General features: G+C 40.9%; 1 protein-coding gene, 1 long non-coding RNA gene and 1 pseudogene across 2 annotated transcripts in view; 1 reads left to right on the forward strand and 2 right to left on the reverse strand.

Annotated features, from left to right (window-relative positions):
* Positions 1–15,626, forward strand: part of ppm1lb (protein phosphatase, Mg2+/Mn2+ dependent, 1Lb) — a 46,742-nt gene that overhangs the window by 26,738 nt on the left and 4,378 nt on the right. The window contains exons 2-3 of the mRNA XM_077197326.1: positions 12,539–12,698; positions 13,856–14,017. Of these exons, the coding sequence (XP_077053441.1) occupies positions 12,539–12,698; positions 13,856–14,017 (322 nt within the window). The remainder of the gene's footprint in view (positions 1–12,538; positions 12,699–13,855; positions 14,018–15,626) is intronic.
* Positions 4,192–5,255, reverse strand: LOC143703925 (uncharacterized). The gene is made up of 4 exons (XR_013191480.1): positions 5,022–5,255; positions 4,660–4,936; positions 4,406–4,583; positions 4,192–4,268 (listed from the first exon to the last, which is right to left on the reverse strand). It is a non-coding gene; the product is annotated as an uncharacterized LOC143703925 (long non-coding RNA).
* Positions 6,375–12,044, reverse strand: LOC143703895 (uncharacterized; annotated as a pseudogene).

The following is a 15,626-nucleotide window of genomic DNA, read 5'->3' on the forward strand; positions in this document are numbered from 1 at the left end:
AGGAACGATTTTAGTTCTAGGAACTCCTTTTGGAGGAACTAATTTAGCTCCTACTTCAGAGTCGGGTCTAAACCAGCGCTATAGGAAATATACGTGACGTTAGTATACGCTGATTGGCCGAACGGAGGAAATCCAACGCAACTTTGAGGGGACCAAGCGAAACATGATTATGTATTTCTGCTCTGCTAGCATCACTGGACATCAACCACGTGGCATAGGCTACTAACTTTTCATTACTGTCTACTTTCTATGTATAGTAGTTCTATATAATAACATATTAGACAGGACTGTTAGACTGATCGTAAACTAATGAACACGGAGAATGCAAGCACTGTGTCCTCAGGCTCTGGCGTTCTCAGCATCATCAAAATAAAGGTCCGCTGCGCCCTCAAAATAAAAGTCACAGCAACACAGCTTACGTCACTTCAGAGTTCCTACTGGTGGTGCGAATGCAACCAGAAAATGTTCCTAGGGGAATCATTAGTTCTCGAGGAACAACCCTGTTGGCTAGTTCCTAGAACTATCGGGTGCAAAAGCCCCTAATGACCCTACAAGTTCAATTATAGGATTTGTTCACTACAAAATTAAAATTTCCTGATAATTTATTCACCTCCCACGTCATCCAAGATGTTCATGTCTTTCTTTCTTCAGTGTAAAAGAAATGAAGGTTTATGAGGAAAACACTCCAGGATTTTCTCCATATAGTGACTTCAATGGGGTTCAACGTGTCGAAGGTCCAAATGTGAGTTTCAGTGCAGCTTCAAAGTCTCGACACGATCCAGCCGAGGAATAAGAGTCTGATCTAGACAAACCAGCGCACATTTTATAAATAAAAAAAACATTTATATACGTTTTGACCACAAATGCTCGTTTTGCACTAGCTGTGATGCGCCATGCATTACGTAATCACGTTGAAAGGTCACGCGTGTGCCCAGAGCCGATGCAGTTACATAAAACAAGACTTGGTGGCGCTCGCGAACAGACCATTTCTCCGAGTAACATTAGCCATGTTTCCATTCAAAGTTGTGAATTTACCTTGTGCGAAAAATTAGAACATGTCATAAAACATTTGCGAATAAAGCAGCATTTTCATCCCATGTGTCAAAGAGAACAAAATCCTCACTTCCTGGCAATTAGTAATATGCGCCTATAGGCGGGTCCACAACGCACTTACACTTTGTCCCGTAGATCTTCCGCTTTATTTATTTTTCCGCACACACACACACACACACACACACACACACACACACACACACACACACACACACACACACACACACACACACACACACACACACACACTGAAAACTGCCACCAGGCCCAGCCCTCCCATTGACCCATTGATATTCTCTCTCTCTTTCTCTCTCTCTCTCTCTCTCTCACACACACACAAACACCCTCTCGTTAAGATCTCTCTCTTTTTCCATTCACTGACACACACACAAATACAATATTGAATTTTGAAATTACTGTACCAGATTTGAAGATCTGACATACAAATGTTATTATTACAACACCAATAAAAGTAAATGGATTTTCACCTACATGTTTTATTTAATTATTTCTACATTTGCCGTAGCATTGTCGATGGTTTCAATAACACGTTCTGCAAAAGGGGGGCCTTGCCAGAACCTAGTGGTATTTGGAGGGCCTTGTCATGGAAAAGTTTTGGAACCCCTGCTTTAGACCAAAGCGCTGGTCGTGCCAACCATTTTTCCCGTTGTTAAACTAGCAAGAGTGTATTCGGACACGCCCTAAGTGCACTTGCTCCATGCGCTTTAGACCATGCGCTTTAGATCGTTAAAATAGGGCCCTTAGACTGTTCCAGGACCACCAAACCAACATTTGAGATGCTGCGATGCCATTGGTCCGCTTGTTAGTCCAGTTATCCAATCACAGCCTCTGCTGATTGTTTTGTTACACATCGAGGGATTTATTAAGTAAATGTCTTTCCATCGTAGCTTATGCTCATGTCTTCTTATCGGATATCTGCCTCAATTGAGCGGATTTGTTTTTAATGCAGCTTTTTTGAGTTTATGTGCATCTTGGCATTTCTATCCTGCCTTTTTTAATGCGATATCCAATTGCACAACTACTTCAATGTTTTACTTGTGACGGCTCAGGCAATTTTGGAAACAACGTTCACCGCATCTACATGCAGAGATTTATTGATTGGCAAGCTGACTGTTTTCTACACTCAGTTTCAGTCAATCTCGTGTTAATCTTGAGTACCTATAGAGTAGTATTGCATCCTTCATATCTCCAAAAAGTCTTTAGTTTTATTATATTTATAAAAGAAAGATAGGCTGTACCGAGTCTTTCCGGAGAAAACCGAACGGGTGGAGGCGTGCCGTGTGGGCGAAGCTTTTGCATTGAGAGCGTCTGGAAGCTGTGACATCCCAAAACAAACCATGGCTAACAATCAGATTCAGCTATACATTTCATCATTATGTAATGATACAGATATCAAACCAATAAACTTTGTAAAATGTGATTATTTATCTAGCAAGGTCCGCATTGTAATAAAATTAATTTAGATATCAATCATTTGAAATTTTTATTTGCAAGGACATCTAAAAATGTAGCATACAAATGTACAAGAAGTATTTGTTGAACATAATACGAAACGCTGCATTAATGACAATGTAATAATTCCACCACTCTCTGCCAGATGTTTCAGGTATCTTGCCTATCGTAGTTTTGTCAGCTGGTGCTGGGGATATCTCGGCAGACACGTGCGTGTGGTCATTCCATCGTGTGTTGTCCTGCGGATACGGCAGGAGTTTACGGATGCTGGTGGGAACTATGTTGGCTTCCGGCCACCGCTGGATTGAACCTAGACACGTGTCTAGCAATGAGATCCTCCTTTGCTGGCCTGTCAAACTGTTCTGATAGGGAAACTGGAATGGGTACTTTTCGTAGTTCCTCAACATAGTTGGCAGGGTCTTCAAACACCTCGACAAACACCAGTCTCATCAGATCTTTGACGTGTCCTGCCATAAAAAAAAACTGTTATTTACTGTTATTTGTTTGTTGTACTATTTCTAAACATTTGTGATACTTTTTGGAAGTACTGTTATATTTTAATTATAAATATATACACCATTTAATTGTATTTATAAAAAAAGATTTATGAACAAACCAAAGTAGGCTCTGTCTTCACTGACTTCACTGTTGGTTGCCCCTTCTTAGATTTTGGAAACATTATTCTATATACAGCTTTGTTCATTGCCTGTTCACGATCAGCATTCTCGTTGAAATGCATTGCCGCAAGATACAGCTTAGAAAGATAAAGTGAAAAATAAGATTTAAAAAATGTTCTAACAAGCACATGTACACGTTTGAAAATAAGGCGATATATATATATAGTTTGATGTTGGTGGCTCAGCTTTTCCACATCGCGGGGAACTCTCTTGCTCATGAGCCGTTTCTCCACTTTATACAGGACCATGCTACCTATTAGAATAGAAACGGGAAAATGTTAAAAATACTGACAATTAGACCAATAGTAGATTATTTGTTTTAAAAACTATAAATTACTGTCACAAACCTGGTTTTAACCATTTACTAGGATCTCTGGACACACTGTCTGCATAAGCGCACTTGGGGAATACTGGATCTTCATGAATGTGAACATTTTGGATGTGATTTAATAAACTCTTCCACTTTGCAACTTTCTCTGGTCCTTCTGTGGAAGACATGGCTGACCAGTAGATGTGATTTTTTATACCCAGCAACCAGTTTCGCAGCACTTGGCAGTCTTTGTTTCTTGACAATTTTTCCAATTTTTTAGATAGCCCTGGAATTACAAGTCAAAAAGAGAAACAAAATGAAAATCATAAGCTAACTAAAAGTAAAAAAATAGCTTGAAATGAAATAATTATCTATGTCCAATAATTGTTCAAAGATTTCAAATAAATTTCTACAGTAAAATAAAGAGTTTTGACTTCCATTTACCCTTCTCGAGGTGCCAAACATCATAGTACTGTTTGATCTCTCTCTCCCTCAGATATTTCTGATCAGTCACAATGCAATCTACATAGATGATCCAGACCTCTTCTGAGTCCTTCCTTCTCATGTGTGCACTGCCTCTAACTTCATTGCTCTTTAAAAAGAATCAAAATCACCTTACCAAATGCAAAGTCACATAAAAAACATGATGTACTACTACATACTGCAAGACAGATTTACCTGTATTAGTTGAATGTCCAGAATTTTATTGCTGTCAAGATGCAATAAAGTATAGCTGCCATATTTGGCAGAATGTCCTAAATATAGAAAACATTTGTAAGTTAATAAAATACTCTACGGAACCAAAAATATGTAATTTTCGCACGTGTAGGATTTCTTTGTGTATGATTACAAAGTCTTGCCAACATAGAATAAATATTATTTTAAAAACCACCTGAAGAATCCGCACGCATATCGCCACTCAGTGCAATTTTGCCCAACAGTTGTAGTGACTGGAACATGGCCTGCTGATCCGTCTTCCACTTGTGAAATATGGATGGTTCCAGAAACAACCGAGCATGCCTTATGAATGATCTGAACGGGTGTATTTGCAGATTCATAGCTCTGCAAATCTGGCAACATAGCAGAAATGGAATTATGGGTTGTTTCCTTTGTGAATTCTACAAAACAATAATACTCTTAAAATACCTTATGCATTTGAATACATGATCCACCAGTGAAATACACTGCCGGTGACATTTGCAGGTTTCCAACTGGGCTGCTTCCTTCCACAGGCTGGCTCTGCCATTTTTTGGTATATTGACAGCGTTCGCAGACCTGACAGAGTGACACAAATGTCCCAAGCCGACGTCGCTGTACATTGCAGTTATTCTTGCAAAAAGGACATGTTTTAAAAAGCTCTCTGAGAGAACTTTCAAAAGCAATGTATTTTGCGTCTGTGTAATCACAAGAGACGTCCATCCCACTAAAAGTTAATTAAAAGTATGGAATATCAGTGATAAATTAAAAACAAACTTAATGAATAACAATGTACATTTGAACAACATTACCTTGTTTCAGAAGGCTCTGCAACTGAGTCACCAGGCTCATACGTGGAATCTAAATTTTGTTGAATTTCTGAAAATTTTGATTGAAACTCATCCTCATCCAGCAATTCTGTATGTGGACTTTTAACTGGTGTTGCGCCGAGTGCAGATGTGGATGCCTTTATTGGTGTAGATGACAAATGCCTCCATGTTTCAACCTGTGTTGTCTCAGTACTAACATTTGTAAAGGAAACTGTTGCCTGCGTGCCTGACAGAGTAAAAATGTATATTTGATTTAGGTACACCTTCATATATAAAACAGTGCCTTTAAAATTATCTATAAGGTAAAGGTAGTAAGAACCATTTCACATATTATATACATACCTTTGCTCCGTACATGTCCTGTCTGTTTCGAGAAAGATAACTGTGTGGCAGCTGTTTTTTGAGATGGAAAAAAGTACACTGAAGAAGTACACTATAGATTGCTTAGTGGTTTGGCTTGCACTTCAGCAGACACAGTTGTTTTATGTTCTGTTTGACATTCCATGTGCTTGATAGAAGGCAAGTCCTGGCTGGTAGGAACATATGTAGATGTGCTCTATAAATAAAGAATTAAATAAATACCAAAATGTGGTTCTTTGCTTGCAATATGAATTTCAGAATAATCACCTTGCTAGACTGAATCAAATTGTAATCCCCTGCAGAACAAGGATCTAAACAATACTAAAGGCTCGTTCATACAGAACGCGTTTAGATGGGCAGTGAAATGGGGGAAAACACAAGGTCTCGAGAGTTTTTTAAAAGTAGAAATGATTTGAACTTGAGCGCAGTGTTTTTAGAACACCATGTCATGCGCGAGTTTTACAACATTTGTGTGTGTTTCCTCGTGGTTTATGAGGACATGATTTGGTTTTACAATAAACAAACGGACACGTACATCGGCCAGCTAAACAAATGCATTTACACACACACACACACACACACACACCATACATCGCATGCTCCATAGATACATTAACTATACGTGATCATGTTGTTTACTTGCTGTGCTTACACGCCGATAGTTAACAACACACAGACATTTGAAGCAGTTTTACTCACCGCCTGCGGTTCCAACGCACGACCGTGAACCTTTATCGTTGGGACTGCTCCATCCTTAAGCATTAGACAATCTGCAAATCCGGCGTCGAACTGGGCCTTCTTTATAAAACAATCATCGTCGAAATGCAGGGAACAAACAAGAACACTTGCACAACTCCGTTGATGCACTGGAAAAACAAACTCCATCCACTGGTCCCTTAACGCTGGGTTCTTTGGGAATCTGTGCAGGGTTGTCTTGTCCTTGCAACCAAAAACACACTTCTTTGGTGACATTCTTTATTGCAGCACAGCCGATGACTTCCATAAAGCCGAGCACAGCGCTTTGATAGTCATACTGCTTTCGCTCTCTCGCTCTAGGCTACAGGTGCGTGCGCGCCCTTCCATGTATGAAACCATTCCATGATGCTGCCACCACCATGCTTCTCTGTAGGGATGGTATTAGCCAGGTGATGAGCAGTGCCTGGTTTCCTCTAGCCCTAAAACATTCTGGACAAATGTGGGCAAAATAGTTTTGATTTATTTTTAAAAAATACTTCCCTTGATCTGAACGGTACAAGACTTGGCTACTTTTCCTAAGTTTGCCTCCTGAACACACACAATTTTTTTTTACTCAATTTTACAATGTTAAGTGGGTGAAAAAAAAACTCCTTAATCTTGTACTTGGGTCAAAAATGGGCACCCATAGAAATGAATGGGAAAAACTGTAATTTAGAGCATTCTTCTTGTTTTTTTGTAAAAATAAATTAATAGATCCAATACAATGCATATCTCACATACACACAAATGAAGGGCTGATCCTGTACAACATTCTCATCATGGCAAAAACTCACACTCATACACACACACACACACACACACACAAACAATGCATTCAATGAGCCTATGACAGAGCTTGGCTAATGTCTGACCATGTTTTTTGGTATGATCCAATCATCCACCTGGCTCATCACCCTCTCTCTCACACACACACACACACACACACACACACACACACACACACACACACACACACACACACACACAATGCATTCAATGAGCCTATGACAGAGCTGGGCTTTTAAAAACTGAATTGAATGAGCCAATGTCTGACCATGTTTTTTGGTATGATCCAATCAACCACCTGACACCTTCAGAGTCAGATCAAACTGCTACTGCAAGGTTTGTTGATACTTCCAAACAGAGACCAGACAAACTGTGGTTTGGAGTCAGCAGAGGATCAAGGATCTGAAACAGACAGTCAGACTGAGTTTGACCCAGATTATGTCGACACAGATGAAGACTGCGAGGTAGAGGATCCTGGTGTAGCAACGTATGCATCCAAAAATGGGAAAATTGTCTGGACTGCTACTGCACCTGACCAGACACCAGGGAGAACAGCTGCAGAGAACATCATGAAGATGACTCCTGGGCCAACGAGATATGCCTGTTCTCGTGTTGAGGACGTAAGGTCAGCTTTTGAGCTTTTTTTCCTGAGCAAATTCAAAAGACACTGATAGACATGACAAATTTAGAGGGAAAAAGAGTCTTTGGAGAGTCATGGAATGAGGTGGATTGGGTGGACTTACAGGCTTATATTGGCCTTCTATTGCTGGCCGGTGTCTACCGTTCCCACAATGAGGCCACAATGAGTCTGTGGAACGCAGAAACAGGGAGAGACATTTTTTGTGCTACAATGTCTCTGCAAGCCTTTGAAGTGATGACAAGAGTCACTAGATTTGACGACCGAGAAACAAGACCTTATGGAGAGATGATAAACTGGCAGCGATTCGAGAAATATGGGACAAATGGGTTGAAATTCTACCGAAAATGTACAACCCTGGCCAAGCAATTACAGTCGACGAATGTCTGGTACCGTTTAGAGGACGCTGAAACTTTAAGCAATATATGCCAAGCAAGCCAGCCAGGTATGGCATCAAAATCTGGGCAGCTTGTGATGCTAAGACCAGTTATGCATATAATATGCAAATATATACTGGCAAGCCAGCTGATGGGCAGCGAGAGAAGAACCTGGCAATGCGCGTTGTCCTCGACATGTCCGTGGGTCTCCAAGGGCACACCATCACCTGTGATAATTATTTCACATTGTATGCCCTTGGCCAGGAGCTCCTGAAGAGAAACCTGGGCATGCTGGGAACTGTGAGAAAAAACAAACCTGAGCTCCCATCTGCACTGGTAAAGACAAGGGGCAGAGAGAAATTCTCTTCAGTATTTGCCTTCACCAATACACACACACTTGTGTCTTACTGTCCCAAAAAAAACAGAAATGTGCTCTTGATGAGCACAGTTCACAAGGGAGCCACGGTCAGCACAGGTGACGAGAGGAAGCCGGATGTAATCCTGGATTACAACAAGACCAAGGGTGGAGTGGACAGCCTTGACCAGGTATTTTACTATTTATTTATCTTTTGTTGCATTTTTTACAAATTTCCTATAAAAAATTGCTTGTGGTTTATAATTTGTAACAAATGTATGAATTGCTAAGTGAATAAATGTAAATTTACTTTAGTCAGTATAACGTTTGATTTTTATTCTTTTTCTGTGTGTATTATTCAAGATGGTGGCTGCTTACACTTGTAAGCGAAAATCAAACCGTTGGCCAATGGTTGTATTTTCCAGCATGCTCGATGTGTCAGCTCTCAACGCCTTCGTCCTGTGGTCCAAAATAAATCCTGGCTGGAATGCAGGAAATTCCTGGAGAAGGCGGATCTTTTTGGAAGAGCTTGGTAAGGCTCTGGTGTCCCCACAAATCGAGAGACGGAAGAGCGTTCCCCAAGGAGCGGCCTCTCTGAGGATGCTGAATCAGATCAGAGGACAACCCTCCTCAGAAAGCATCCATAGCACATCCACAGCAACTCCCCCAACAAAAAGAAAAAGGTGCCATGTCTGCACTTCCAAGAGAAAAAAAACCAGCACTGTATGTGGAAAACAATATATCTGCAAAGAACATTCAGTTACAATTACCTGCTGCCACAAGTGCAGGTAAATTTGTAAATAGTGTAAATAATTATTATTGTTTGTTCTTGTCACTTATTTAGTTATTTTATGTATGTTCTTACCTGTTTGGTACTAATTAGTTATTTAAATTTGATGTTTTGTGTTTGAAATAAATGATAAATGATCTACTACTTTGTCTTTTCCTTATAGCATGGTCATATTTATCTTAGCATATTTTGGCATCTTTGTATAGTCTCACCTAACACAGTTATATATTTTTTTAAATTACAATTTTAACTTGTGATAGTCAAAAACTTAAGAGGTCAAATTCATTTTATACAGTGGTTCATAGAGTTAAGCCTATTTATGCAGCCATTAAGTACTATAGCCATCTAGTGGCTATTGATATTATTGTTATTTTGTTAATTTAATACCAAATAAGACACCAGGTGACAGCAAAGTCACTTCATCTTTAGGTTTTAGCCCTAAGAACTTATTGGAATGATATTTTAATGTAGTTAAAAAAATTTAACGTAAAAATAAGCATAATTTACATAGAAAATATGGTACTTTTTTAAGTAAATAAATTCAAAAATACCCCCAAAATTAAAAGAAAACACCATAAATGGATAGACAAAACCTTATCGAAGACAGTGATATAACATTTATAATAAATAAAAATTAGGATCACACCTGAGTCCTCTGTGCCCACATTTGTCCACAATTACAGGATTAAGGGCTATAAAGTGAATACGGTTTGAGGGCTAGACATGATACTTACCATTCAGGCCAAAGAGTTCAATCTTTGTTTCTCATGGTCTGAGAGTCCTTCAGGTGCCTTTTGGCGAACTCCAGACGGGCTGTCATGTGCCTTTTACTCAGGAGTGGCTTCCATCTGGCCCCGCGACCACACAGGCCTGATTGGTGCAGTGCTGCAGAGATGGTTGTTCTTCTGGAAGGTTCTCCTCTCTCCACAGAGAAATACTGGAGCTCTGTCAGAGTGACCATCGGGTTCTTGGTCTCCTCCCTGACTAAGGCTCTTCTTCCCTGATCGTTCAGTTTGGCCGGGCGGCCAGCTCTAGGAAGACTCCTGGTTAGGGATGGGAATTGATAAGAATTTAACGATTCCGATTCCATTATCGATATTGCTTATCGATTTGATTCCTTATTGATTCTCTTATCGATTCTCATTGGGTGAGGGAATAAGTACAAATGTGTTTGTTTGTATTAACTCGCTTTAATATCTGATCAGAAGACACAGCACAGAGTATTAGTGGTTTGAACCTACACTGCATGGTCTCATGGTTCGTTTCGATTACGATTATCATGTCATCGATACAGTTCAATTCGATATCTCGATGCATTACGATGCACTGCATCCAATTTTCAATTTTACTTCAAAAGTGATGTGTGCGTGCGCACGCGTGTGTGTGTGTGTGTGTGTGTGTTCGCCTGTTCGGGAAGTCGCAGTGACAGAAACAGTGACATTCCAGTTAAAGTTTCATGGGACTAAAGTCTGTTTATGCCATTAAGAAAATGAAATTCTGTCAAATCAATTTTGTTTTAAAGAAATGTTCATTTAAAAGCAGCGCTCATTCATCATTGTATAATGTTACCCTGAGACGCGCGCATCCGTCAACGAGTCCGTTGTTGAAGACGATCATCCATTTATAATCACGCGTAACAACACAGAAAACTTGTAATTTGACCATCGGGTGCGGATACCTAAATCAGATAACATTAGGGCGGGTGGATGAATTGTTTTTGGCTGCGGATCCGGGTGATATTGGAGCTCATGCTTACTCTAAAGCATTCAGACTCTGCAGGCGTTATAACAGCTCGAGTGAACACGGCTAACGTGGTATTTCAAGTTAGTGGTATTACCTCCTGCATATTCTATTTTTGCGTGACATGAGCGCACACGCACTGTCTCTTCTCCAGGTCGTGCTTACCAGGTTGTTCATAAAAGCCGAAATGTGCCCAGATGTAGGCTTTTAAAGTAGTTGGAGCATTTTTAATTACTCACACTCGCGTCAAATGAGTTGCATGCTGTGTGGCCAAATGTTTCTGCATATTGGAGGTAGTTCCCTTTGACGAAATTGAAATTCTACAAGTGTTGCAACTGCAAGTGACCATATTGTCGTCTTTTCGCGTGAAAAATAACCAAAACAACGTTGCGCGTGTGTGACGTCATGACACATTTGCAACGAGCAGAACGGATAAGAGGAATCGTTAAGGAAGCATGCTAATGGTTCCAAGGAATCGGTTCACTGGGCACCGGTTCTGCAGAAGAACCGATTCTCGATTCCCATCCCTACTCCTGGTGGTTCCAGACTTTTTCCAAATTGACCCTTCGCAGGGAGCTTGATTGACAGGTGATCTGACCAATCATACTTCGCCATCCGCCATTTTGTCACGACAAAGCAGTCAGGAGAGTTAGTAGATTAACATGGGAGGATTTGAACTTGAAAAACTGAATATACTGACATCTTTCCGCGGTTAAAACAACATTCCTTCTTGTGTTCATTCATGTTTATTTGATGCTTTAAATGAACTAGAAGGAAGAGATGATCGGTTCACGAGCAGCTTTAACTGAGGCTCTACAGCGATCTGTCACGACACATTAAAGAGCCACAAAACGGTATTTATTGTTTCAATTTTTTTTTTTAAATGACCAAATTTGAAAGGTGAGACTGTTTAATATGTTTAATATCAAAAGTAACCGAAAAGTAACCTGGTTTTTCCTGTCTGTCAGCGTATTGTCAGTCTCATCTCTGATCCGCGTATATTTTTCACTGCGTGAGAACATGGTGTGTGCGTGAGAGCGGCGTAGCTTGTTGGACATAGCGACAGTAACTAAGCGGGGCGGGTCTTTGCGAAGGGTCAATTGATGGAGGCCACCGTGCTCATTGGGAGCTTCAATGCTGCAGAAATGTTTTTGTACCCTTCCCCAACTCTGTGCCTCAATACAATCCTGTCTCGGAGAACTAAAGACAAACCTTTGGACTTCATGGCTTGGTCTGTGCTCTGACATGCACTGTTAACTCTGGGACCTTATATAGGCAGGTGTGTGCCTTTCAAAATCATGTCAAATCGACTGAATTTACCACAGGTGAACTCCAATCAAGTTGTAGAAACATCTCAAGGATGATCAGGGGGAAACAGGACCTGAGCTCAGTTTTGAGTGACATGGCAAAAGTTGTGAATACTTATGTACATGCAATTTATTTTATCTTTCATTTTTAATAAATTTGCAAAGATTTCAAACAAACTTCTTTCACGTTGTCATTATGGGATATTGTTTGTAGAATTTTGAGGAAAATAATTAATTTAATACATTTTGGAATAAGGCTGTAACATAACAAAATGTGGAAAAAGTGAAGTGCTGTGAATACTCTCCGGATGAACTGTATGATGAACCCAAATTGACCACAGTCAAGAGTGTTCATAAATTTATGTGAAGTATTGCTCAAGAATGAGTAATGTTTTCTGTGTTTGTCTCTCAGGCAGCTGCAGAGTACGCCAAGTCTCGTCTTCCCGTCATGTTGCGCCAGCAGCTTCAGAAAGAAAACAGCGCTCGTACTCCTCGATCCATCCTCAGGCAGCAGATACTCAACATGGACAAAGAGATGCTGCAGAAACTGTCGGCATCCTATGATGAAGCAGGTGAGAGCTCACAGTCCGATGGATGGCTCAGAATCACGATATACTAAGTGCAAGTCTACGACAATTTGACCTTCGACCTGAGAATCAAATATGATGTGATGAGGTCATTGTGCACTGTCATGTCATATTCTGTGTGTCAGATGTGGGGGTGGTGAAAGGGGCGATTACTCAGGTGCAGAGTTAATGGTCTTTTTTTAATAATAAAAATAAAACAAAATAAAACAACAGAAGGGAAACACACAGTGTACATATGACAACTAACCAGCACAGGACTGAAAACAGAAGGAGAATAAAAAGGGAAGCAAACAAAAGAGGGTAACGAGGGAGGACAGGGGGGGCAAATTAATCAATAATCAGGTAACAAGATGGCCGGGGTTAGACAATCGACAGGAGAGCACATGGGAAACATACATGACAAGCCGTGTGCTCACACCAAACATGACTAAAATAAGCACATGGTCAGTAAAACAAATCACAAGCCATGTGCTAACACAAAACGTGACATGAGCATGCAGCTAATGAAACACTCATAAGCCACGTGTTGACACAAAACATGACAACATGAAAGCACACACCTAGTGTTAAACACAAGCTGTGTGCTACACAGTACAAGACAAAACAGGAGTGTCAGGACTCTGTCACAAAACCAAGAAATAGACTAGACAGAAGTGACAGAACCCTGATACTGTGCTGCTTTGAAAAAAGTACCTGACAGTATTCAGTAAAGCTGCATAATTCTGGATAAATTGAAAAGCTAACGAAAATACAAAGTTCAACTGTAAACCGTGCCAAGAGCTGGATCGCTCCAGTAAAGAGGAGAGAGGTGGTGAAGGATTTGCATGAGGCGAACAAAAACCAGACTAACAGAGAGAGAAAGAGAGAGACACCATTAATGCTTTTATAGTAGAGATCCCAGATGATGTCACTCCACTTCAGAGAATCGGAGAATCCGCTTCTCCAACACCACCTACACGCTGAAATACATACATGACACATGCATGCTGACCGGCACTGAGAATGATACCAGACACGCATGAAACCAGTCTGGGTTTCCATTGATAACTGGCTCAGAGTTCCCTTTCATGAGGTTTTTCAGTCTTGTAAACGGGTAAGTTCAGCCCAGAGCCTCACTCACGTCCAGTTTGTGTCTCGCTCAGGTACCACGTGTCTCGTGGCTCTGCTGTCTGAGAAGGACTTGACTGTAGCTAATGTTGGCGATTCCAGGGCAGTGCTGTGCGATAAAGACGGTAATGCCGTCCCGCTGTCACATGAGCACAAACCCTACCAGGTCAAAGAGCGAAAGAGAATCAAAAAAGCAGGTGAGTAGCAGCCTACTGCAGTCATGCGTGTATATATATACTAAATTATCTTTTGGATTTTTTTTGCATCGTCACATTGATGTCCCATCAATTAAAAACATTTTACCCCAAAAATTTCATTACTTTAATGTGATAATTGTAAAGTATTTATACATTAGGGTTAGCCTGGGTTTCCCCATGCTGTCTTGTGCACAGCGCAATTTTATTCACGCTGCTAGGCAGTCTGGATTCCATGGACCAGATTTTCGCCTCAGCGAGGGGACCAATCACAGAACGGGGAGGGAGCAGCAAGACGATGATGACGTCTATGCGACACACCGAAGCAGTTTGTTTATACCTATGGATCCAACATGGCAGCAGACGCAAAGTTACCTTTCGATGCAGCCTTAGATATTGTTCTAAGTAGTTTAGTTAAATCTCTGACCCATCGTCTTCTTCCTCATCTAATTTCTGTCGCTCTACATACGTCGTCATCTGGTATAATTGAAACGATTGGCTATGAGCTACATACAGGCGCATTTGATAGACATTCGTAGCACCCAATAAACGGCTCTGGGCATTCGTAAACCACGCCTCAAATACGTGAAAATGAACATGTGGTTCCCAGACCAACGTCTTAATGAGACTCGGTCTGACGTAAGCCAGGCTACATTAGGGTAGTAGTTATACTTCCTTTACACTGATTTAAAGGTAATCTATTATGCAAAATTCACTTTTATATTGTTTCCCCAAATTCAACTGAAAAAGCAACTTTTAATGACTTCTGCAGTCTCAAAATTATTCAACCCCCTGAATATAATCCCTCACCACAGCACAAATATGCAAAATTGGTGTTGTCTCACTAATCAAGGGCTTCATTAGTTCCACCAGGTCTGCTTGAGATGAACACATGAAACACATAAAATATCTGAACTGGCTAGGTTTGTTGAGTGTCACGTTTGCATCCACTAGAAACCTACAGCGTGTGGAAGGCAAGATGGATTCATTGAAGTATCAGGAGATCCTAGGAGAAAACGTCATGCCGTCAGTGAGGAAGCTGAAGCTTGGACCTTCCAACAGGACAGTGATCCCAAGCATTCCTCAAATTCCACCAAGGCTTGGTTGCGGAAGAAGTCATGGAAGAGTCTACAGTGGCATCACAGTCACCTGACTTGTACCCCATAGAAAATCTCTGGTGGGATTTGAAGAAGGTGGTTGCATGACCCGTACCCAAGAATATTACTAAACTGGAGGCCATTGCTCATGAGGAATGGGCTCAGATTCTTTAGAAACGCTGCCAGAAGCTGCTGTCTGGTTATACATCTCGCTTGCAGCAGGGCAGAACAGCAAAAGGGTTCCCTTTTCAAGAGGAAACTAGCACTGCGTCTATGACGCTATGGGAAACAGCTCTGCGTGAACCGTTGTCTGAAAGCTTATCCAATCACGGCAATCGTTATTGACCGGCAACAGCCTATGATGTTGGTGCGACCTGAAAGTATAAAAGGGTTGCATAGAGAACATGTCATCCACTTATTGTCTGAAGGGACTGTTCAGTGGGCATCCCCGAGGCATGGCAAATGACGCAGTGTCTCATTCCCTGTTCTCAGGGAACATAGGTTTGGGGATGATG

The sequence above is a fragment of the Siphateles boraxobius genome, unplaced genomic scaffold, assembly GCF_051911475.1.
Source record: "Siphateles boraxobius isolate OS27281-9 unplaced genomic scaffold, OSU_SipBor_1 39, whole genome shotgun sequence".
Classification (NCBI taxonomy): domain Eukaryota; kingdom Metazoa; phylum Chordata; class Actinopteri; order Cypriniformes; family Leuciscidae; genus Siphateles; species Siphateles boraxobius.